This window comes from Mobula birostris, chromosome 11, assembly GCF_030028105.1.
Source record: "Mobula birostris isolate sMobBir1 chromosome 11, sMobBir1.hap1, whole genome shotgun sequence".
In the NCBI taxonomy this organism is placed as follows: domain Eukaryota; kingdom Metazoa; phylum Chordata; class Chondrichthyes; order Myliobatiformes; family Myliobatidae; genus Mobula; species Mobula birostris.
Window position 1 is genome coordinate 34,763,098 of NC_092380.1, and position 26,156 is coordinate 34,789,253.

Here is a 26,156-nt window from a genome sequence, read left to right on the forward strand (position 1 = left end):
TAACTTTCCACATATTGACTGGGACTCCCGTACTGGATGGCAAAGGGTTTGTCAGATGTGTTCAGGAAAGTTTCCTTAATCAGTATACATAAGTCCTACCTACAGAGAGTGTGATACTAGATCTCCTATTAGGTGACAGAAGTTTGTGTAGGGGAACACCTTGCATGAAGTGTTTATAATGACATTAGTTGCAAGGTAATTATGGATAAGGATAGGTCTGGTCCTTGGGTTGAGATTCTAAATTGGAGAAAGGGGAATTTAGATGGCCTCAGAAGGGACCTGGCAAGTGTGGATTGACACAGTTTGTTTTCTGGCAAAGGTGCACTTGGTAAGTGGAAGACCTACAAAAGTGAAATTTTGAGAGTAGAGTTTATATTCCTGTCAGAATAAAAGGCAAGGATAACAGGTTCAGGGAACCTTGGTTTTGAGGAACAAAGAGGCCCAGGTTAAGAGGAAAAAAAAAAGAATGTGCATGGCAGGTAGGAACAAATGAGAATCTTGAGGAGTACAAGAAATACAAGAAACACTTAAGAAAGAAATCAGGAGGGCAAAAAGAAGGCACGAGGTTGCTCTAGCAAATAAGGTGAAGGAAAACCTGAAGTGCTTTTACAGATATATTCGAAGTACAGATTACAGAGGGGGAGGTATTTGCTATTTTGAAGCAAATTAGGGTGAATAAATCCCAAAGGCCTGACAAGGTAGTCCTTGTCAAAAGGACCTAGTGCAGAAATTGCAGGGGCCCTAGCAGAAATATTCAAAACATCCTTAACCACGGGTGAGGTGCTGGAGGATTGGAGGACAGCTAATGTTATTCCATTGTTTAAGAAAGGTTCTGAGAATAAGACAGGAAATTATAAATTGGTGAGCCTGACATCAATAGTTTAAAGTTATTGGAAGGTATTCTAAGGGACCGGATATATTAGTATTTGGGTAGACACGGACTGATTAGGGGTAAGTCAACATGGGTCTGTACGTAATAGGAGTTTTTCCAAAGAAGTTACCAGGAAAGTCAATGAAGGCAAGGCTGTTGATACTGTCTACATGGATTTTAGCAAGGCCCTTGACAAGGACCCACATAGGAGGTTGGTCAAGAAGGTTCAATTGCTTAGCAATACGATGAGATTGTAAATAGGATTACACATTAGCTTCACGGAAGAAGCCAGAGTGGTAGTAGGTGGCTGCTTCTCTGACTGGAGGCCTGTGACTAGTGGTGTACCACAGAGATCAGTGCTGGGTCCGCTGTTGTTTGCCATCTATAACCAATGATCTGGACCATAAGGTGGTAAAGTGGATCAGCAAATTTGTGGATGACACCAAGATTGGGGGTGTAGTGGACAGTGAGGAAAGCTAACAAAGCTTGCAGTGGGATCTGGACCAGCTGGAAAAAATGGGCTGAGATATGGCAGATGGAGTTTAATGCAGTCAAGTGTGAGGTGTTGCACTTTAGGAGGAACAACTAGGGCAGGTCTTACACGGTACAGCAAAGAGATCTGGGAATACAGATCCATAATTCCTTGAAAGTGGCGTCCCAGGTAGACAGGGCTGTAAAGAAAGCTTTTGGTATATTGGCCTTCATAATTCAATGTATTGAGTACAGGAGATGGGGATGTTAGGTTGGAAATGTATAAGATGTTGGTGAGGCCTAATTTAGAGCACTGTGTCCAGTTTTGGTCACCAACTACTGGAAAAATTTAAATAAGTCAAGTCAAATTTATTTATAAAGCACATTTAAAAACAACCCATGTTGACCAAAGTGCTGTATAAACCATAACAGGTAGCTAAAATCACAAATACAAGAAACACAGATATAAACAACAAGGCACACAGCTTATAGGCACAAAATAAACAATACATGAGCCTAGGCACAAGCCAAAAATCAGGAAGATTCAAACGCTAGTGAATAAAGGTAAGTTTTGAGCCTGGACTTAAAAGAGTCATTGGAGGGGACAGATCTGATAGGGAGGAGAATGCTGTTCCACAGTCTAGGGGCTACAACAGCAAAGGTACGGTCACCCCTGAGCTTAAATTTAGATCGTGGGACAGCCAGGAGCCCCAAGTCAGCCGACCTGAGGGACGTGGAAGTAGAATAAGGGGTTAGAAGGTCCGTGATATAGGAGGGGGCCAGCTCAATTAGGGCTTTATTATCAAACAGGAGGACCTTAAAATCAATTCTAAACCGTACTGGCAGCCAGTGGAGAGAGGCCAGGATAGACGTAATATGGTCCCTCTTCCGCGCGACTGTGGTGTTCTGGACCATTTGCAGGCGAGACAGGGATGACTGACTAATCCCAGTATACAGGGAGTTGGAGTAGTTCAAGCGGGAGGATATAAGGGCGTGGATGACTTTCTCAAGATCTTTGAAAGAGAAAACGACTTGATGTTGGTGATAGTACAAAGTACAAAATAAGACTGCAAGAGTGCAGAGAAAATTTACAGGGATGTTGCTGGGACTTGAGGACCTGAGTTATAGGGAAAAGTTGGATAAGTTAGTACTTTATTCCCTAGAATGTAGAAGATTGAAGGAAGATTTGATAGAGGTATACAAAATTATGAGGGGGGTGGATAGGGTAAGTGCAAGCAGGATTTTTCCTTTGAGGTTGGGTGAGACTACATCTAGAGGTTTTTGGACAAGGGTGAAAGGTGAAATGTTTAAAGGGAACGTTATGTAGAGTTTCTTCAGCCTGGTTGGTGAGAATGTGGGACCAGCTGCCAGCACAAGCTGTGGACGCAGGGTCAATTTCAATATTTAAGAAAAGTTTGGATAGGTACTTGGATAGGAGGGGTATGGCGGCCTCTGGTCTGGTTGCAGGTTGATGGGACTAGATTAGTGGTTTGGTGTAGACTACTTGGGCCTGTTTCTGTGCTGTCGTGTTCTATGACTCTATTCCAGTTTGGCTTGGACTAGCTGGGCCAATGGACCTGTTTTTGAGCTGTTGTGATCTATGACTCTACAATCACTAATGTATAGTTGCTGAATCATTTTAGAAATTACAGCTTGCATCCAAACTTCTTACAATGTGCCATCAAAGAAATCTGACCTCACAGCATTCTATGACATCTTCGAAGTATACACAAGGTCAGTAGTACCCTCCCAAACACAGATCCTTACAGGGATTATAGTCACACATCCCCTCATTCTATCAATTCACGCAAATGCCCAGGCTTGAAGGACAACAGCTACAACAGTTACATGGATTGAGTGGATACACTGGGATAATTCACCCTAACTCAAAGGAGCTTAGAGGGGATTTGAAAGCAACACATAAAGATACAAGACCATAAAACATAGGAGCAGAACTGGGCCATTAAGACCATCGAGACTGCTCCGCCATTCCATCATGGCAGATTTATTTTCCCTTTCATTCCCATCTCCTGCCTTCCCCCATAACCTCTGACATTCTTACTAATCAAGAACCTATCATCCTCCACTTTAAATGACTTGGCCTCCGCAGCCCTCTGTGGCAATGAATTCCACAGATTCACCACTCCCTCTGGCTAAAGCAATTCCTCCTCATCTGAGGAAGTGCTCTCTGGCCCTAGACTCTCCCCATATACTGGGACTGCTTCTTTTCATGTTACATGTCAATGATTTGGATGCCAGAACTGATGGCTTTCTGGCCAAGTTTGTGGACTATATGCAGAAAGGTGGAGGGCCAGGTAGTGTTGAGGAAGCAGGGAGTCTGCAGAAGGATTTAGACAGACTGAGAGAATGGGCAAAGAAGTGGCAGATGGAATATAGCCTACAGAAATGTACGGTTATGCAGAAGGAATAAAGGCATAGACTATTTTCTAAGTGGGAAGAAAATGTAAGAACCCAAGGCGCAAAGGGACTTGGGAATCCTTGTTCAAGATTCTCTAAAAGTTAACTTAAAGGTTGAGTCAGTAATATATGTTTGCTCAATCATTTTAGAAAAGACTAGAATAGAAGAGCAAGGATGTAATGCTGAGGCTTTATAAAGCACTGGTCAAACCACAAGGAGTATAGTGAGCAGTTTTGTGTCTCTTACCTGAAAAGATATGCTACAAGACCATAAACCATAAGATAGAGGAGCAGAATTAGGCCATTTGGCCCATCAAATCTACACAGCCAAACTTTCCTCTCAGCCCCAATCTCTTGGCTTCTCCCCTTCATGCCCTGACCAATCAAGAATCTATTGACCTCTGCATTAAATATACATAAAGACTTGGCCTCCACGACTGCCTGTGGCAAAGAATTCCACAGATTCACCACTCTCTGGCTAAACAAGTTCCTCTTCATCTCCATTCTAAAAGGACACCCCTCTATTCTGGAACTGCCCTTCGGTTAAAGCTCCCTCAATATACTTGGACTGCTTCTTTTCGCGTTATCTGTCGATGATTTGGATGACGGAACTGATGACCTTCTGGCATTGGAAAGGATCCAGACGTCTTTCACGAGGAGGGTTATCCTGAGGAATGTTTGATGGCTCTGTGTTTGTACTCACTGGAAGTTTAGAAGAATGGCGGGAAGGGGATCTCAGTGAAGCATACCAAATATTGAAAGGCCTACGTAGACTGAATGTGGAGATGAAACTTCCTATAGTAAGGGAGCCTCAGACCAGAGAGCACAGTTTCAGAATAGAGGGATGTCCAATTAGAATAGAGTTGAGGAGGAAATTATTTGGCCAGAGAGTGGTGAACCTGTAGAATTCTTTGCCATGAATGCCTGGGGAGGCCAAGCCATTGAGTATATTTAAAGTGGAGCTTGACAGGATTTGATCAGTCAGGACATCAAAGGTTTTGGGGAGAAGGCAGGGTAATGGGGCTGAGTGATAATAAATCAGCCATGATGTAATGGCGGAGCAGACTTGATGGGCCAAATGACCTAACCCTGCTGTCTTATAGGAAACATCCTCTTCATATACACTCTATCTAGGCCTTTCAATATTCAATAGGTTTCAACGAGATATCCCCCTCATTCATCAAAACTCCAGTGAGTACAGGCCCTGAGCCATCAAATGCTCCTTACACATTAACCCATCCTCTCCAATGACAGTACATCTTTTCTTAGATCTCGCTGAGGCCCTTCGTTGGATGAAGCTGACCGTGGATGTTGGGTGCCAGCTGTCTAGGTGATATGCAAGCCAGGACAGTACGATATGGAGAGCAAGCTGCTGTCCATGCAGGAGGCTCCCCCTCTCCATGCAGATGATGAATGCAAAGGAACAGCAGAGACCAATAGTTTGGCACCAGTGACATTGCAGGAGTTGCCAGTCATCGCTGAACTCAATGTAGGGCTATCTTAGGGACTCCACCTCCTGATTTTTCCCTTGAGGTTTACTCCTGAAGCCTTCACCATCAGTAGGTATAGCCGCAAAGTAACGGAGGTTTGAGATCAGAGTTTTCTTTCTCTTAGGTGAGCTGCCAACCACGCAGACCAGTCCCATCTGCCCGAAGTTCCTGTCAGTAGAAGTGGTCCCACCAGGCTTAGTAGCTAAGCCACACATGAAGGCCAGAAGTTGGAGTTGGCTGTCATAGGCTATTTGAGGTGCATGCCATTGGTTGCACTTAATAAACAGTGGCAGCTTATCCCTGCTACCTTTCTTATATGAGCGGCCCAAAACTGTTCACAATACTCAAAGTGAAGTCTGACCAATGCCTTCTAAAGCCATAACATTACATTATACAAAAGGTAGAGATGAAGCAATGACAAGGGCATAGGTTTAAATGTGCACAGTAAAAATCCAGACACAAGGAAACACGCATTTACTGAAGATGACTTAGCATACAACTGCTTTATAGAGTGTGTAAACATATTTAATAGTGGATTGTGTATCTGCTTAAAGGAAAATATATGTGAAGAACTAAGTTCACCATGTTGCTGTTCTATAGTTTGCTATAAAATTTTGTGGAAGTATACGTGTTAGGTGTACCAATAGTGCAAACAAAGATGAGTTATTCAGGCCAGGATATTGTCGATGTGGATTACGTGACCACTGATGTCATGGTAACTGGCGGTAAATGATATTTTAATCACTATGCTGACTGGGGCTGTGCATCAGTGCCACCTCCCTGCAAACTCACTTGTTTTCCATTTTCGCTGATGTCCCATCCACAGCACCATTTAAAACCGGAGAGAACGTCTTCTGACTCCTTGCCTCGTCATCAGATACCTTTGATGTGCTAATCACAACAGAAACCAAGTCATTACTTTGTGGGGTTAAAGGAAATCTTCTCCACCCCTTAACTGCACCCACACCCCTGGTTCTTGTGATACCCTTGCCAAGCCTGTACTCATCCAGGTGGAGGGAATCTTTCCACTTGCATCCGCCTATGGCCCAAAGCTCTAACAAGACTAGGTAAGAGGCAACACTAAACCCCAATTCTAAGTGGCTGTGCTGACATCTCAAACTCAAAACCATTGGTCTCAAGATAAAAATAGCTAGAATCTCAGAATGCAAAATCCAACAACCTTGGATGTTGGCAGAAACACATTTAGTCACATCGAAAGTATTGAGATTTTATTTATTTTTATCATTGTAAATGGGCATTATCATTGTAGATGGGTGCTATCATTGTTAACAGAGTCTTCAAAATGGGGGCTAACATTGTTAAACAGCCCTCAAAATTCTGATATAAACACTTCAAATCTTTTGTAATAAAAGAGGGCATCAAAGGTTACGGGGGGGGGGGGGGTCTCATGTGCCAAATGGCATAGTTCTGCTCCCATGTCTTATGGAAATATTCAAAGTAAAACAAAATAAAACCAGTTCACATGTAAGAAGGCAAAACGTCTCCCTACAGAGATCAGAAACCCTCGACAACAAGATTACTATGGAGTTAAAGTAAAAAGACTTTCATAAGCTCAGAAGTCAAGGCAATAGAGACTGCCAATGCTGGAATCTTAACAACAGAACAATGGAAGAACTCAGCACATCAAAAAATTGTTTTATTATAATAGTGCCAGTAACATTATACTGTCTTACATAAAGATGCACCTCACACTTTATTCAACCTGTCAATCTTCAGGCCATGCCACCAAGGAACTTATCCTAATGAAATATTGTGACTATGTGCTGGATCATAACTAAATGTATTGTGTGTTTGTATATGTACTGTGCTTTTCACCTTTCCCCCAGAGGTATGCTGTCTCGTTTAGCTGTCTGTATGTGTATGATTGAATAACAATAAACTTGAACATCTGTGGAGACAAAATGTGTACGTCAACATCTACCATTGGAAATGGGGAAGAAGAAAGATTACCAGTAACACACAGAAAATGCTGAGGGAACTCAACAGGTCAAACATCATCTATGGAGGGGGTTAAACAGTCGACCTTTCGGACCGAGACCATTCACCTGGACCAGTATATAGCAATGCCAAAGTTGAAAGGTGAGAGGTGGAATTAGATAGGGAAAGGACCGTATGCAGGTGAAACCAGGTGGAGGAGGGGAAGAAAATGTGAACATAGAGAGGAGAAATCCAAGTGGGTGTGTGGAAAAGAATAATCTATACATGTGGTCATGTGAGCTACATGAAAATGGAAAACCCAATGTTTATACCTAAGCCACCCAAGTGTTGCTCTTCCAATCTGAGTTTGGCCTGTCTGTAGCAGTGGAGAAAATTGAGGACAGACTGGTTGGTGAGGGAGTTAGGAGGAGAGTTTAACATGCAGCCAGAAGCTGAAGATGGCTGATGAAGATGGAGTGCACAAGCTTAGGTTTCTCCAATGTACAGCAGGCACCAAGTGCAGCAGCCCACGTTGGAAGAGGTGCAGATGAACCTCTTCCTCCCTTGAAAGGGCTGTTTAGGCTCCTGGGTGATGTCAAAGGAGGTGAAATGACAGGTGTCACACCTCCTGCAGTTGTGGGTAAAAGTGCCAGGGGACTGGGGCTGGGAGAGTTGAGCAGTTCAGGCAGTCATGAAGAGAGTGGTCCTTGCATACAGAGGAGAGAGGGAAAGATATTACTGGCGGTGAGATCCTGTTGGATGTTGGGTGAGGAGGTTGGTGTGGTGACATGCAGGGACCAACATAATTGTACCACGTTTAGCCTTTCAGGGTGGGGGGGGGCGGGGGTGCTGACGGGGGAGGGAGATTGAGAAGCAAATGAAACTGTAACAGATGGGCAAAACATGAAGCAGGGATTGAAAACAGACACCTAACAAAGATATACAAGGGAACCCAAAAATAACATCTTATGGAGGAGCTCTTGTTAACCAAATGTAACAAGTCCTTTTGAAAAGGTGGAACTGAGAGACTGAACAGCCATTATTAATGGTGACTCTTTACAACTGGATGCAGAATAGACATCTTAACTTTTTACACAGAATACAGATGAGAAACATGGTGGTATCCAATATCCTCCATGAAAGTCTCTCAACATCCAGGACATGCCAACTTGTCATGTTGACAATTCATGAGCTGATAGGTGAAATTGAAGATGCACATTTAACGTTTTGGGAATGGCTTCTTCCCCTCCACCATCAGATTTCTGAGTGATCCATGAACAAAGCCTATTCCAATCTCCTTTTACACAAGTACTTCAATATGCTCTCATTCAGTCTCCCCATTCTCACGACCTACGTATGGTGCCTGCCTTTCTCAGTGCCTACACTTGCCAGGGTTCAGTTTCAAAACCATTGATGATCTCAGTCCGCATCTCTTTACAAGCACATAACAACATCAGTACTTGGTCAACTCTGCCATTTAACATCAATGTTGAACAGTTTCCTCAACCACCTAACAGACCAGCTCTCATCTTCCTTGAGATCCCCACAGGCTGTGATAGTGGAAGCCAATGCAATCCATTTGACATTGTGAAGTCTAGGGCCATCAAGATGTTTGATCAACAGCCACCACAAGAAATTCTGCAGATGATGGAAATCCAAAGCTGAAGGAACTCAGCAGGTCAGGCAGCATCCATGGAAATGAACAAAGTCAACACTTTGGGCTGAGACCAAATAATCTTCATACAATACTTCCTGATGCAGCAACACTCTCTTGCACAACCTCAGTGCTGTCAAGTACACTTCACTCCTATTCCAACAAACACTACATTTCAAGTGGAATGTTTCAAGTTCACAGCACTAAGAAATATATCAATCTGACTCCTTACATTCACTTGACATGTACTGGGGTTAGGCAGAGGGAGCACTTCACAATGCACCAAAGAATTTTGAGATGTACTCACTTCAGAAACACAAGATTCAGCAGCTAACTTGAAGACACCACCACCCAGAATAAAATAAATAAGCACTCTCATGTTAAGTGTAAAAGTGATGCTGTTTAAAGGTTAACTGTTTGTAGGGAGAGTGGAAGAACTCCACCCTGCCATAATTAGATGGGATCTCTATGTTCAGCCAATGCAACAATGAAATGTAAGAGTAAATTATGTGCACAGATCTCCTGGGTGGGGCTTGAACTTATTTATCCAATTTTCTCCAAACTATCTTAAACACTTTCTATGATAAAAATATCCCCTGATCCAACAATGCCATGTGAAAAGTACAACTGTGCTCTTCACATTATTTGCCACTGATTCTCCAAACTACAAAAATACTTACATCAGTCACTACATCAAATGGATATGTTAATTGTGAAAATATTTAATGCATGCAGTTAACATCTCCAGTGGAAACAGCAACAGAATTGCAAGCCTTTCCTACAATTCCTGACATTTGTCTTATTCAAAGTTCATTTATGCTTCCTGTGCCGAATTAAAAATTATTCAAATACCCAAAAATTATAAGTGGACAATATAATCAACAATTACATACAGTGTAGTATGCGAAAAAGCACCTTTGTTCCATCTGCAACAAGCAGAATTCCTGGTGGCCAACCATTTTAATTCTAATCCTCATTCCAACATGTTGGCCCACGGGCTCCTCTACTGTCATGATGGGGCCACTCTTTGGAGGGAGGAGTACCACCTCATATTCCACCTGGGTAGCCTCCAATCTGACAGTATGAACATTAATTTCTCTAATTCCGCTCAACCTCCCTCCTATTCCCCAGTTTCCCCTTTTTACCCCTTCTCCTCACCACCCACCAAACCCCTGGTGCCACTCTTCTTTCCCCTTCTCCCATGCTCCACTCTCCTTACCTATCAGATTCATTCTTCCTCAATTCTTAAACTTTTCCACCCATCAGCCCCTCCCATACCAACCCACCGTTCCCTGTCGCCTGCTGACAGTCTCACCAATCATCTGCCAACTTGTACTTCTTCCTCTCCCTCACCTGTTCTAGCTTCTTTGCCTTTGCTTTCCAGTCCTGATGATGGGGCTCAATGGCCCAAACCACTGACTTTTTATTTCTCTCCATAGAAGTGCCTGACATGCCAAGTCCCTCCAGCATTTGGTGTGTGTTACTCTGGATTGCCAGCACCTGCAGGATCTCTGGTGTTGTTAATTATTATATACAGTGTAGGATTTTTTTCCAGTTACGAACAGCACTAACAATGTATTTCTTTGTTAGCTGCCACTCAGCAACTTTCTATTTGCATTGCTACACTTCCTCATACCATGCCTGAATTTCTCTCATCTTCATATGTCATCTTATCAAATGCCATCTGGAAACCTTGTATATGTCCTCTGTAATGTCCCTACTTACCCAGCCTCTTTGCCATAAACAACTATTTAAAATTTGTTAAATGGCTCTTTAATTAGTAGCGATCTTCAAACTGATTAAACCATGCATTGCAAAACACACATTAACCATGTGTGGAAAATGGGGATGCCACAGCAGTGTGGCAGTTAGTGCAACCCTATTACAACTTGGAGTTCAGAGTTCAATTCTGATGCTGTCTATGAGGAGTTTGTATGTTCTCCTTGTGAACTGTGTGGGTTTCCTCGAGGTGTCCTGGTTTCATTGTAAATTGTCCTGCAATTAGGCTAGTGTTAGTAGGTGGATTGCTGGGTGGCTGGAAGGACCTGTTCCAAATGGTATCTTTAAATAAATAAATAAATAAATAAATAAATAAAATGAACATCCTGTGGCCAAATTTTTTGGAAGAAAATCTTTTACTTATTTCCCAAAGATGTACACTCAGTGGCCACTTTATTAGGCGCTCTTGTACATACACTTGCTTGTTAAGGCAAATATCTAACCAGCCAAGGTCAAGAGGTTCAGGTGTTGTTCAGACCAAACATCAGAATGGGGAAGAAATGTGATCTAAGTGACTTTGATTGTGGAATGATTGTCGGTACCGGATGGATTTGAGTATCTCAGAAATCTGCTGATCTCCTGGGGTTTTCTCCAGAGTTTACAGAGAATGGTGCGAAAAACAAAACAAACATCCTGGGAACGGCAGTTCTGAGGGTGAAAATGACTTGTTAATGAGAGATCAGAAGAGAATGGCCAGACTGGCTCAAACTCACAAAAAAGTGACAGTAACTCAAGTAATCATGTGTTACAACAGCGGTATGCAGAAGAGCATCTCTGAACACACAGTACATCAAACCCTGAAATGGGTGGGCTACAGCAGTAGAATATCATGATGGACTCCACTCTTGTACCTAATAAAGTTTCCTCTGAGTGTGATGTTAGCTATTTTAATGCTCTGAGACACAGTGTGCAGAATGAATAATGATTGTTAATATGGTTTGGCTCTGAGCTTCTCTGATCATTGAGTCACGGTTATGCAGCATGAAGTAAAGTCCTTCAGCCTAACTCATTCCTGCTGGCCAAGATTTCTGCCTTGGTTAGAGGTAGAGATCTTGTCCAACATGGATGAGTTTTATAGGCATCCTACTTACCTCCAGTCTAAACCTCAGCTATCAATGTACCTGTCTAAATGTATCTGCCGCTACTGCTTCCTTGGGCAGTTTGTTCCAAATATTCACCATTCTCTGTGGAAAAAGTTACCCCTCAGGTCTCTTTAAAATCTTTCCAAGCTATTTCCCCTTATTCATTAAATTCGTACCTCTGTTCATGCCGCTCAGATTCTGAAGCTTGGGGAACAGGACTAACTTTTGAGGCCTCGGAGCTGTCTTGTACACTTCCTGCAGTAGGCCCAACTTCGGAGGTAGTTAAGAGTTCTTCCTCACTGCACAAGAAATTTAGACCATTGAGCTTCATTAAGGGAGGGGGATTTCATCTTCCTGATCCCCTTCAGAAACAAAACCATTGCAAAATGTGTTCATTGTTAATAAATATTTAACTATTACAAGCACAGAGTACACTGCCTGGTAAAAGTATTCAGCCCCCAACCCTTTGTTCACATAAATGAGTATTACAACTAGGGATTTTGATCAATTTAATTGAGAATTTCTATTTGTGAATCACATGCTCCATTTTTTTTAAACAGCTGAACCCAAAAGAAAACGGAAAATTGTAAAGCATTGAAAAGCTAAAAATTCAAAGACTGAAATGTCAGCAATTCAAAAGTATTCATCCCCCTTTGCTCAGTACTTATTTAAACCACCTCTCGCAGCTATTACAGCCAGTAGTCTTTTTGGATAAATATCTACTAGTTTTGCACAACATGATGGAGCAAGATTTGCCCATTCCTCCTTGCAAAATTGCTCAAGCTGTGCCAGGTTAGTTGGGGAGCAACTTGGACAGCAATCTTGAGGTCTTGCCAAAGAACTTCAATCAGGACTGTGACTGGGCCACTCAAGGATATCATTTTTCTTCATTTGAAGCCACTCCATAGTTGCTCCAGCAATGTGCTTTGGGTTGTTTGCCCTGCTGTTCTTCCCCAGTTTAAGCTTTCTGGCAGGAGTTAGCAGGTTTTCATCCAGGATTTCTCTGTATTTAGCAGCATTCATCTTCCTGTCAATCCTGATCAGATTTCCAGTCCCTGCTACTGAAAAGCATCCCCATAACATGATGTTAGCTCGCCATACTTTACAGCAGGGATGGTGTTAACCTGGCTGATGTGCAGTGTTAGATTTATGCCGCATGTATGGCTTAAGAGTTGAGGCCAGAAAGTTCCACAAGACCTTCTTCCATATCTTTATAGTATGTTCTAAGTAATGCTTTGCAAAGTATTTATGGGCAAGGGTATGATTTTTTTTAAAGCCAGGACTTCTTCCTTGCTACTCTTCCACAAATACTCTTTTAGTGCAAGGCCTTTGTGTGGAGCTATGTTCTTCATCTCCAGTTGTAGCCACTGACTTCTGCAGCTTACTTAGAGTGACCGTTGGTGTCACAGTAGCCTTTTTTTTTACAAGTTTCATTATTCTGCAGCAATTTAAGTTCAGAGGTGCGGCCTGACCCAGGCAGTGCGGCTGTGGTTTCATATTTTTTCCACTTTTTCACGATTAACTGCACTGAGCTCTGAGGTATGTTCACTGCCTTTCAGATAGTCTTGTACCCTTCCACTAGATTTGTGCTTCTCTATTATCATTTCCTTGACTTGTCTTGAATGCTCTTTCGTCTTCATTTTAGTTTGGTCTGTTGAAAACCTACCATAATAATGGACCTTACAGAGCGAGGGGGTATTTATTCTTATGAATTCATTAAAAATAGGTGATCCTCCAATTTTCTACAGCAACAAATTGGGTGAATTGGTAAGGTAATATGTATATTGCTACTGAGGAAAGGTAGCGTAGTAATTACAAAGGGGATGAACACTTTTTCAGCCTCACAATTTTGGTTTTTAGTTAATTTTTGACAGGTTCTGGAATTTTCCTTTGATTTGACGTGACACACAATCTTTCATAGATTAGCCCAAAAAATCCTACTTGAATACATTTTAAATTTAGAAAATGAGACAGTAAAATGTGAAAATAGTTGTGAGGGCTGAATATTTTTTCAAGGCATTGTAAATGCTTGAGCACACAACAGCCAAGCAAAATTGCAGAGTGAATTCTCAAGTGGAAGCAGGGAAGCAGTGGAAAGACTAATGGAACCTGACTCTTCACTATCAAATACCGTCAAAACAGTTACTTCTTCCCAGTAGCAGCTTTCTCTTTTCAAGATGAACAATTACCCTTCATTAAAATTTCTGCATTCACAAGAATAGCTTTGGAAATTTTGACAGCATGATCAGAATGAATTGAGATGTTTTGGATGGAAGGCTGAGAATTATATTTTCCCTCCCTGCCTTCATGTTGACTTTGAGCGTGTGTCATACAGTTCGCAAGGGGAGGACACACTGTCATTGGAGAAAATACTTCACATTCCACAGTGGAGTTTTGCGACATAGATTCTGCGATCACATTCAGAGCAGTCACAGTCTCTGCCAGCCAATGTAACTTCAATCACCAATTCAGATTGGGTTATTTTGTCAAATCTTTTCTGACCCACAAAATAATTTCAATGCATTCTGCAAAGAAACTTGTAGATGTACCAGATCATGCATATCCCTCCAAAATAAAATACAGTGAAATAATTATAGATTTTCATTATTAAAGAAATTTAATTTACTTGCCAAAGATGAAAGTAATCTTTTATTAAGATAATCAGATGATCTGTTCTTAGCTATCCAGGATTTAATCGTTACCAGGCAAAGCATGGAAATTATTGAAGATTACACGAACCAGGTTGGTAGTGTAAAAGATCATCGTAAGCTAAAACAAGATACCGACAGGATGTAGAGCACGATACATTTTGGAAGGTCGAACTTGAAGGCAGAGTATAGAGTAATTGACAAGATTATTAGCTGTGTGGGGGAACAGAGAGATCCTGGGGTCCATGTCCATAGACCCCATCAAAGTTGCCCTGCAAGTTGATTGGGTGGTTAAGGTGTTGGCCTTCACTGGTACGAGAGGGAAAGCAACCAGAAGTCGTGATACATGTTGGGACCAACGACATAGGCAGGAAGAGGGATGAGGTCCTGAAGTGTGAGTTTCGGGAATTAGGCAGAAGGCTAAAGAATAGGACCTCAAGGGTGACGTTCTCAGGATTGCTGCCAGTGCTATGTGACAGAGATGGTAAGAATTGGAGGAGATGGCAGTTGAATGCGTGGCTGAGGAGTTGGTGCAGGGAGCAGGGTTTTAGATTTTTAGATCATTGGGATCTCTTCTGGGGAAGGTGGGACCTGTACAGATTGGATGGGTTGCACCTGACCTCGAGGGGGAGCAATATCCTTGCAGGTAGGTTTGCTAGCATGGTTCGGGAGGGTTTAAACTAATTTGCGAGGGGGATAGGACCCAGAGCAACAGAGCAGTGAAAGAAGTGCATGGAGTAAAGCCAGATCTAACATACAGAGAGGCTTTGAGGAAAGAGAAGCAGAATAAACGGTGTAAAGACATAAGGTAGAAGGGCTGAAGTGTGTGTACCTCAATGCAAGAAGCATCAGGAACAAAGGTGATGAACTGAGAGCTTGGATACATACATGGAATTATGATGTAGTGGCCATTACAGAGACTTGGCTGGCACCACGGCAGGAATGGATTCTCAATATTCCTGGATTTCAGTGCTTTAAAAGGGATAGAGAGGGCGGAAAAAGGGGCAGAGGGGTGGCATTACAGCTACAGAAAGGGTGGGTAATGTAGCAGGATCCTCCTTTGAGTCAATATGGGTGGAAGTCAGGAACAGGAAGGGAGCAGTTACTCTACTAGGGGTATTCTATAGGCCCCCTGGTAGCAGCAGAGATACAGAGGAGCAGATTGGGAGGCAGATTTTGGAAAGGTGCAAAAATAACAGGGTTGTTAACATGGGTGACTTTAACTTCCCTAATATTGATTGGCACCTGATTACCTCCAAGGGTTTAGATGGGGCAGAGTTTGTTAAGTGTGTCCAGGATGGATTCCTGTCACAGTACGTGGACAGGCCGACCAGGGGGAATGCCATACTAGATCTAGTACTAGGTAATGAACCAGGTCAGGTCACAGATCTCTCAGTGGGTGAGCATCTGGGGGACAGTGACCACTGCTCCCTGGCCTTTATAATTATCATGGAAAAGGACAGAATCAAAGAGGACAGGAAAATTTTTAATTAGGGAAAGGCAAATTATGAGGCTATAAGGCTAGAACTTGCGGGTGTGAATTGGGATGATGTTTCTGCAGGGAAATGTACTATGGACATGTGGTCAATGTTTAGAGATCTCTTGCGGGATGTAAGGGATAAATTTGTCCCGGTGAGGAAGATAAAGAATGGTAAGGTGAAGGAACCATGGGTGACAAGTGAGGTGGAAAATCTAGTCAGGTGGAAGAAGGCAGCATACATGAGGTTTAGGAAGCAAGGATCAGATGGGTCTATTGAGGAATATAGGGAAGCAAGAAAGGAGCTTAAGAAGGGGCTGAGAAGAGCAAGAAGGGGGCATGAGAAGGCCTTGACGAGTAGGGTAAAGGAAAATCCCAAGGCATTCTTCAATTATGTGAAGAAAAAAAGGATGACAAGAGTGAAGGTAGGACCGATTAGAGATAAAGGGAAGATGTGCCTGGAGGATGTGGAAGTGAGCGAGGTCCTCAATGAATACTTCTCTTTGGTATTCACCAATGAGAGGGAACTTGATGAAGGTGAGGACAATATGAGTGAGGTTGGTGTTCTGGAGCATGTTGATATTAAGGGAGAGGAGGTGTTGGAGTTGTTAAAATACATTAGGACAGATAAGTCCCCGGGGCCTGACGGAATATTCCCCAGGCTGCCCCACGAGGCGAGAGAAGAGATTGCTGAGCCTCTGGCTAGGATCTTTATGTCCTCTTTGTCCACGGGAATGGTACTGGAGGATTGGAGGGAGGCGAATGTTGTTCCCTTGTTCAAAAAAGGTAGTAGGGATAGTCCGGGTAATTATAGACCAGTGAGCCTTACGTCTGTGGTGGGAAAGCTGTTGGAAAAGATTCTTAGAGATAGGATCTACAGGCATTTAGAGAATCATGGTCTGATCAGGGACAGTCAGCATGGCTTTGTGAAGGGCAGATCATGTCTAACAAGCCTGATAGAGTTCTTTGAGGAGGTGACCAGGCATATAGTTGAGGGTAGTGCAGTGGATGTGATCTATATGGATTTTAGTAAAGCATTTGACAAGGTTCCACATGGTAGGCTTATTCAGAAAGTCAGAAGGCATGGGATCCAGGGAAGTTTGGCCAGGTGGATTCAGAATTGGCTTGCCTGCAGAAGGCAGAGGGTGGTGGTGGAGGGAGTACATTCAGATTGGAGGATTGTGACTAGTGGTGTCCCACAAGGATCTGTTCTGGGACCTCTACTTTTCATGATTTTTATTAACGACCTGGATGTGGGGGTAGAAGGGTGGGTTGGCAAGTTTGCAGACGACACAAAGTTTGGTGGTGTTGTAGATAGTGTAGAGGATTATCAAAGGTTGCAGAGAGACATTGATAGGATGCAGAAGTGGGCTGAGAAGTGGCAGATGGAGTTCAACCCAGAGAAGTGTGAGGTGGTACACTTTGGAAGGACAAACTCCAAGGCAGAGTACAAAGTAAATGGCAGAATACTTGGTAGTGTAGAGGAGCAGAGGGATCTCGGGGTACACGTCCACAGATCCCTGAAAGTTGCCTCACAGGTGGATAGGGTAGTTAAGAAAGCTTATGGGGAGTTAGCTTTCATAAGTCGAGGGATAAAGTTTAAGAGTCGCGATGTAATGATGCAGCTCTATAAAACTCTGGTTAGGCCACACTTGGAGTACTGTGTCCAGTTCTGGTCACCTCACTATAGGAAGGATATGGAAGCATTGGAAAGGGTACAGAGGAGATTTACCAGGATGCTGCCTGGTTTAGAAAGTATGCATTATGATCAGAGATTAAGGGAGCTAGAGCTTTACTCTTTGGAGAGGAAGAGGATGAGAGGAGACATGATAGAGGTGTACAAGATAATAAAAGGAATAGATAGAGTGGATAGCCAGCGCCTCTTCCCCAGGGCACCACTGCTCAATACAAGAGGACATGGCTTTAAGGTAAGGGGTGGGAAGTTCAAGGGGGATATTAGAGGAAGGTTTTTTACTCAGAGAGTGGTTGGTGCGTGGAATGCACTGCCTGAGTCAGTGGTGGGGGCAGATACACTAGTGAAGTTTAAGAGACTACTAGACAGGTATATGGAGGAATCTAAGGTGGGGGCTTACATGGGAGGCAGGGTTTGAGGGTCAGCACAACATTGCGGGCCGAAGGGCCTGTACTGTGCTGTACTATTCTACGTTCTATGTTCTAAATGTTCACTAGTTGGGGAATTGAGTTCAAGAGCTGCAAGCTAACATTACATCTCTGTAAAACTCTGCTTAGACTACACTTGGAGTACTGTGTTCAGGTCTGGTTGCCTCATTATAGGAAGAAAATGGAAGCTTTCGAGAGGGTGCAGAGATTTACCAGGAGGCTTACAAAGCATGAGGAAATGTTGAGCAAGCTTGGGGTTTTCTCTTTGGAACGAAGGATAATGACAGGTAACTTGAGAGAGGTGTATAACAGACTGCACCTTTTCCCCTGGGTAGAAATGGCTGTCACAAGGGGGCATAATTTAAGGTCATTGGAGGAAAGTATATAGGGAATGTAACAGGTAGATTTTTTTCACACATATTGGTGGGTGTGTGGAACACACTGCCAAGAGTGGTAGTGGAAACAGATACATTAAGGTCATTTAAGATACTCTGAGATAGGCACATAGATGATAGAAAAATGGAGGCTATATGGGAGGGAAAGGTTAGATTGATCTTGGAGTAGGGTAACAGATTGGCACGACATCTTGTGCTGAAGGACCTGTACTGTTCTGTGTTCGATGTTCTATCCAGAATGACACTAACAGATGATTCAGAAACTCTGATTTTATCACTGTACATCTTAGCACAATATACTCTACAAGTCTAATATACCTCTATAAAAGTCGCACTGCCACATACAATCGAATTCCTCTCTTGTGATGGAGGGGCGGTACAGCAGCTTTTTAGTTAGCACAGCTCTCTCAGCGTCAGGGGTCTGAGCTGAGTGCTATGTGAGTGGTGCTTGCACGTTCTCCCTGTTTATCACATGGGTGCCTTCCTAGTGCTCCAAGCTTTCTACAAACATGCTAACTGGCCACTGTTCATTTCAACTAACGGAAGGTGAGCGGCTAAAGAATTGAAAGGTAAATTTACAGAGTCACAGGGGAATAAGGTTGAATGGCACCAGCTCTGAAGGCACTCCTCCACTGGGAGCCATCATGGACTCATCACGGGGTTGTTGTAAGTACGTCACATATATTATAAAAGCTTCAGTTAACCTTATGAACTCATCTGTAAAGTTATCCAACACCACCTTAGGTCAGACCTGTAAACAGTTCAGGACCCAGATCCTTTATGGCATCGATGTCCTTCATCCTTGCCTTGTAAAGCCTCGAATATAACACATGGTAACTCACATATTTCAGTACAGTTATCCCCAACTATTTTTCATAAATACCTTGTGCGCGTTTTAGTTTCTGGATTGTTCACCTCAGACGATAAGACCGTTTCTGGCACGGAGCCATTGAGAACTGCCATGTTTTCTACAGCCGCTTTTTCCGTGCCCGTCTGTGACATCATACCCGTTTTCATGGCGTCTGGCACTTTGTCATCTTCTCCACTGCTATGCATGTCTAAAGTCTCTGCAGAAACAGATTAAAATAACATTTTACGTTATGAGGCAGTGGATGCCATTTACTTAGATTTTCAGAAGGCATTTGATAAAGTGCCACATGAGGCTGCTTTACAATATAAAATGCTATGGCCTTACAGGAAAGATATTGGCATGGATTGCGGAATGGCTGACAGGCAGGAAGTAGCGAGTAGGAATAAAAGAGGCCTTTTCTGGTTGGATGCTGGTGTCTAGTAGTGTTCCTCAGGGGTCAGTATTAGGACCACTGCTTTTCACATTGTTTATCAATGAGTTAGATAATGGAATTGATGGCTTCGTGGCAAAATTTGTGGATGATACAAAGATAGGTGGAGAGGTAGGTAGTGCTGAGGAAGCAATGCAATTGCAGCAGGACTTAGACAAATTGGGAGAATGAGCAAAAAAGTGTTAAATGGAATACAGTGTTGGGAAATGTATGATAATGCATTTTGGTGAAAGGAACAATAATGCAGACTATTATCTAAAAGGGGAGAAAGTTCAAACATCAGAGGTGCAGAGGGACTTAGGAGTCCTCGTGCAAGACTCCCAGAAGGTTAATTTACAGGTTGAGTCTATGGTAAAGAAGGCAAATGCAAATATCCTATTTCAAGGGGAATAGAATATAAAAACAAGCAGATAATGCCAAACCTTTATAAGACACTAGTCAGTCCGCATATGGAGTATTGTCAATGGTTCTGGACACTGTATCCCAGAAAAGATGTGTTGTCACTGGAGAGTCCAGAGGAGGGTCACAAGGATGATTCCAGGAATGAAGGGGTTAACATACGAGGAGCGTTTGGCAGCATTGGGCCTGTACTCACTGAAATTTAGAAAAATGCTGGGGGTGGGGGTGGGTGGGGAGAGATTTCATTGAAACCTACCTAATGTTGAAAGGAATAGATAAGGTGGATGTGTAGAGGATGTTTCCTGTGGTGGGGGTATCCAGCCTCAAAATTGAGGGGCGATCCTTTCAAACAGAGGTAAGGAGGAATTTTTTTAGCCAGAGTAGTAAACCTGTGGAATGTTCTGCCACAGACTGCGGTGGAGGCCAAGTCTGTGGGTACATTTAAGGCGGAAGTTGATCATCTCCTGATTGGTCAGGACATCAAGGGATATGGCAAGAAAGCAGGTATATGGGGTTGAGTGGGATCCAGGATCAGCCATGACGAAATGGCGGAACAGACTCAATGGGCTGAATAGCCTATTTCTGCTCCTATGTCTTATGGTTTTATGGTCTTCACACACCCTTCCCTCACCACAGTCCAATCCTATTGCTTCTGAGCACTTCTCCCTCTGCTGCCTCCAAGGCAATGACATGCCAGGGTTAGATCCCAGAAGCAAAGATGGTCATTAGCATCACATCGCAGCCTCAAACAGCATGTGTTGCAAGCTCTGTTCAAAACTAGACTGCATTACAGCGATTCTTCAGAGATGTCCCCAGGAGAGCAAATTCCAGAATCATTAAGTTTATCAACAATGGATCATTATCCCCCTGGCTCAGTCGGGTCTAGAGTGATCTTTAAACTCTCTCATCATTTTGCCCACATTCATCTAACTGGGGACTGACTCTGCATGAAGTTTAGGTTTTCTTGGGCTGTTACTAACTGAGCTAAATCAGTTCAGTCTAATCTGGTTGTCTTCATACTCATGCTCCAGTTTCAATTATTAATATACTTTATCATGGTTATAATGGTGGAGGGTATAGTTTTCCTCTCTCACTTACAGAATAGCACAGTATGGTAGACAGTAACAGATACTTGATACAGAAAAGGATCTTGGCGATTGTAGGGATGACTTGCAGTGGACTGAAAAGCTTGAGCATGTAGATATTAAGGAAGAGGATGTGCTGGAGCTCTTGGAAAGCATCAAATTGGATAAGTCACCGGGACCAGACGAGATATACCCCAGGCTACTGTGGGAAGCGAGGAAGGAGATTGCTGAACCTCTGGCAATGACCTTTGCATTATCAATGAGGAAGGGAGAGGTTCCGGAGGATTGGAGGGTTGCAGATGTTATTCCCTTATTCAAGAAAGGCAGTAGGGATAGCCCAGGAAATTATAGGCCAGTGAGTCTTACTTCAGTGGTTGGTAAGTTGATGGAGAAGATCCTGAGAGGCAGGATTTATGAACATTTGGAGAGGCATAATATGATTAGGAATAGTCAGCATGGCTTTGTTAAAGGCAGGTCGTGCCTTACCAGATTGAATTTTTTGAGGATGTGACTAAACACACTGATGAAGGTAGAGCTGTAGAGATAGTGTATATAGATTTGATAAGGTAAGGTACCCCATGCAAAGCTTATTGAGAAAGTAAAGAGGCGGGCCAGCTGGTGGCGCAATGACATCAGCGCCGGACTCTGGAACGGAGGTCTCCAGGTTCTCTCCCGAGTACGCCTCTCATCTGTGCCGGGTTGAGTGTCGACATCACAACTCGACCTCGTAAAATAAAGGGAAAACATACTGCGAAATGGCTGTGTGAGTAGTGGCGCACCACACAGTCTCTCTCTCTCTTTCTCTCGCTCCGCGAATTGTAAAGGCATGAAAAAGACATCATCCCCCCAACATTGCGCACACGCACAGATGCAGACGCCAAAAAAAAAAGAGAGAAAGTAAGGAGGCATGGGATCCAAGGGGACATTGCTTTGTGGATCCAGAACTGGCTTGCCCACAGAAGGCAAAGACTGGTTGTAGACCAGTCATATTCTGCATGGAGGCCCGTGACCAGTGGTGTGCCTCAGGGATCTGTTCTGGGACCCTTACTCTTCGTGATTTTTATAAATGACCTGGATGAGGAAGTTTGGGGATGGGTTAGTAAATTTGCTGATGACACAAAGGTTGGGGGTGTTGTGGATAGTGTGGAGGGCTGGCAGAGGTTGCAACGGGACATTGATAGGATGCAAAACTGGGCTGAGAACTGGAAGATGGAGTTTAACAAGAGAAGTGTGAGGTGGTTCATTTTGGTAGTCAAATATGATGGCAGAATATAGCATTAATGGTAAGACTCTTGGCAGCGTGCAGGATCAGAGGGATCTTGGGGTCCGAGTCCATAGGATACTCAAAGCTGCTATGCAGGTTGACTTTGTGGTTAAGGCGGAATATGGTGCATTGGCCTTAATCAATCGTGGGATTGAGTTTAAGAGCCGAGACGTAATGTTGCAGCTATATAAGATCCTGGTCAGACCCCACTTGGAGTACTGTGCTCAGTTCTGGTCGCCTCACTACAGGAAGGACGTGGAAACCATAGAAAGAGTGCAGAAGAGATTTACAAGGATGTTGCCTGGATTGGGGAGAATGCCTTATGAGAATAGGTTGAGTGAACTTGGCCTTTTCTCCTTGGAATGACGGAGAATGAGAGGTGACCTGATAGAGGTGTACAAGATAATGAGAGGCATTGCTCTTGTGGATAGTCAGAGGCTTTTCCCCAGGGCTGAAATGGCTAGCACGAGAGGGCATAGTTTTAAGGTGCTTGGAAGTAGGTACAGAGGAGATGTCAGGGGTAAGTTTTTTCACGCAGAGAGTGGTGAGTGTGTGGAATGGGCTGCCAGCGGCGGTGGTGGAGGCAGAAACGATAGGGTCTTTTAAGAGACTCCCGGATGGCTACATGGAGCCTAAAATAGAGGACTATGCGTAAAGCTAGGTAGCTCTAAGGTAGGGACATGTTCGGCACAGCTTTGTGGGCTGAAGGGCCTGTATTGTGCTGTAGGTTTTCTAGGTTTCTGTACAAGGTCCTGGTAGCAGCCCCTGCATAAGTCCAACTGGGCTGTAAAGGGGCCAAGGTTTAAAACTAAACTATGACTAAACCATAGTCCTGACGAAGGGTCTCGGCCTGAAACGTCAACTGCACCTCTTCCTAGAGATGCTGCCTGGCCTGCTGCGTTCACTAGCAACTTTTATGTGTGTTGTATGACTAAACCATCATTGCTTGTCCAGTCAAGTATTCAAACAGCATAATGCAAATTACATGAGAGAGAGGGCAGCACGGGAAGGTGGAGGCTAGTGTAACACTTTACTGTGCCTGCAGTCAGGGTTTAAATCCCATTATCTGTAAGGAGTTTGTATGTATGTTCTCCCTATGACCACATGGTTTTCCTCTGGCTGCTCTGGGTTCTGCCCACATTCCAAAAGATGAGTGGGTTAATAAGTTGTGGGCATGCTATGTTGGCACAAAAAAGCATGGTGACATTTGCAGGTCCAGCACATCTTGGACTGTGTTGGTCATTGACGCAAATGACGTACCACAATGTATGTTTCGATGTACATGTGACAAACAAAGATAATCTTCAAAATCTTTAACATTGTGTTTTAAAAGACTGAGGTTTTTGGAGAAGAGTGGGACTGAGATAAAAAAAAAAACACCCAGAGCAGGGGTTCCCTAACTCGAGCTCACCGAATCCTTGATTAATGGTAAGGGTCTAGGGGTTCCCATATCCCTTAGTTAATGCTAAGGGTCCAGGAGACCCAAACTGGGCTCCATGGACCCCTCAGTTAATAGTAGGGGACCAGGAGTTCCCAACCTCAGACAATCGACCCCTCGGTTAATGGTAGGGGTCCAGGAGTTCCCAATCTGGGGACAACTGACCCCTTAGTTAATGGTAGGGGTCCAGGGGTTCCCAAACTGGGCACAACCAACCCCTTGTTTAATGGTAGGGGTCCAGGAGTTCCCAACCTGGGGATAACTGACTCCTTGGTTAATGGTAGGGGTCCAGAGGTTCCTAAACTGAGATTCACGGACCCCTTGGTTAATGATAGGGGTCTAGGGGTTCCCAGTCTGCCTTTTTTACACTGCTGTATCCAATCCTACATCTCGACAAGTAGACATAAAATGTTGGAGGACCTCAGCAGGCCAAGCAGTGTCTTGTTTGAATTTCCAGCATCTGCAAATTTTCTTGGCTTTGACTATCGCCAATTAGCCTGTGTCGATCCAAATACTTACATATCTGGTTCCTTAGAATACCTTCTAATAGATTGTCAGTTGTCAGATACAAATGTTTGTACTTTCAAGGTGAACACTGGGGTACGACAGGGATGCTTACTGTCCCCTTTTCTCTTCCTACTAGCGGTGGACTGGATTATGAAGCAAACAACAGATGGCAAGAAGAATGGAATACAGTGGACATTGTTCAGACAGCTAGATGATCTTGACTTTGCTGATGACTTAGCACTACTGTCACACAGCCATGCCCCGATGCAGGAGAAAACAGATCTTCTAGACTCCACATCGCAGAAAATAGGGCTACACATCCATGTAGGGAAAACAAAATTACTAAAAGTAAATGCAGGAAACAACAGTTATCCTGAGAAATGCTCCTCTAGAATAAGTTGAGTCATTTGTCTATCTGGGAAGCACTATCAACAAGGAAGGAGGTACTGATGGGGATGTAAAGACCAGGATCCAAAAAGCAAGAGGAGCCTTCATAATACTACTTCCAGTTTGGACGGCAAAAAAACTAAGGTTAAGAACCAAATTGAGAATCTTCAACTCAAGTGTCAAATCTGTCCTCCTATTTGGCTCAAACTTGGAGACTGACATCAGAAGTAATCAGAAAAATCCAGACCTTCATCAACAAATGCTTGCGTCAGATTTTGGGGCTAACATGGACAGATTATGTGAACAATACAGATTTATGGCAAAGGACCAACCAGACACCAGTTGAGGCAGAGATCAAGAGAAGGAAGTGGTGCTGGATAGGACACGTGTTGAGGAAGCCTCCGAATAGTATCACCAGACAAGCTCTCACATGGAATCCTCAGGGCAAGCGAAATCGAGGTAGGCCCAAATCCACATGGAGGAGGAAAGTGTTAACTGACGCCAGGAGAGTGAGAATGACATGGTCACAGCTGAAGAGATATGCACAAGACAGTTGATCTGAAAAGAGGTTGTTGATGGTCTATGCTCACTAGTGAGTTGAAAGGCAAAAGAGAGAGCTTGCCCACTACCGATGTCAGGCTCACTGGCCTCCAATTTCCTGGCTTATTCTTAGAGACTTCCTTAAAGAACAGAGCAACATTAAATATCCTCCAATCCTCTGGCTAAAGATGTTTTAAATTTTTCTGCTGGGGCCCCTGCAATTTCTACATGAGCCTCTGACAAAGTCTGAAGAAACACATTGCAAGTTCCTGAGGATTTATTTACACTACTTTGTCTCAAAGCAGCAAACACCTCCTCTTCTGTAACCTGTACAGGATCCAAGACCCCACTGCAGCTTTGCCTCACTTCTATAGACTCTGTGTCCATCTCCCAAGTACAAACGTTTGTAAATACAGATGAAAAGAATTGCATTTGAGATCTCCTGCATCTCTTTTCGTTCCATGCATAGATTACCACACTGATATTCCAGAGGACCAATTTTGTCCCTTGCTATCCTTTTGCTCTTAATATATCTGTGGAAGGATTCTTCCTTGCTTTGTCTGCTAGAGCAACCTCACATCTTCTTTTAGTCTTAAGTGTTACCTTGCATTTTTTGTATTTAAATACCTCATTTGCACCTGACTGCCTACATCTGCTAGGTACCTTCTTTTTCATAGCCAGGGCTTCAATACCTCTCTAAAACCAAGGTTCCCTAAAATTGTCATCCTTGAGTTTTATTCTGACAGGCACATACAAACTGTACATACAAAAATTTCACTTTTCAAGCTCCCCATTTACAACTCTGCCAGAAATCAACCTGCCCCAATCCATACTTGCCAGATCCTTTCTGATACCATCAAAATTGAATTGGCCTCCCTCGAATTTAGAATC

General features: G+C 43.4%; 1 protein-coding gene across 3 annotated transcripts in view; it reads right to left on the reverse strand.

Annotated features, from left to right (window-relative positions):
• LOC140205017 (serine/threonine-protein phosphatase 6 regulatory subunit 3-like) overlaps positions 1 to 26,156 on the reverse strand; it is a 207,794-nt gene that overhangs the window by 13,199 nt on the left and 168,439 nt on the right. The window contains exons 21-23 of one of the 3 annotated variants that reach the window (XM_072272077.1): positions 19,228 to 19,411; positions 11,880 to 12,002; positions 6,043 to 6,141 (exon numbers count right to left, since the gene is read on the reverse strand). In XM_072272077.1, the coding sequence (XP_072128178.1) occupies positions 6,043 to 6,141; positions 11,880 to 12,002; positions 19,228 to 19,411 (406 nt within the window). The remainder of the gene's footprint in view (positions 1 to 6,042; positions 6,142 to 11,879; positions 12,003 to 19,227; positions 19,412 to 26,156) is intronic. The other 2 variants (XM_072272079.1, XM_072272080.1) reach the window with 2 other exon arrangements.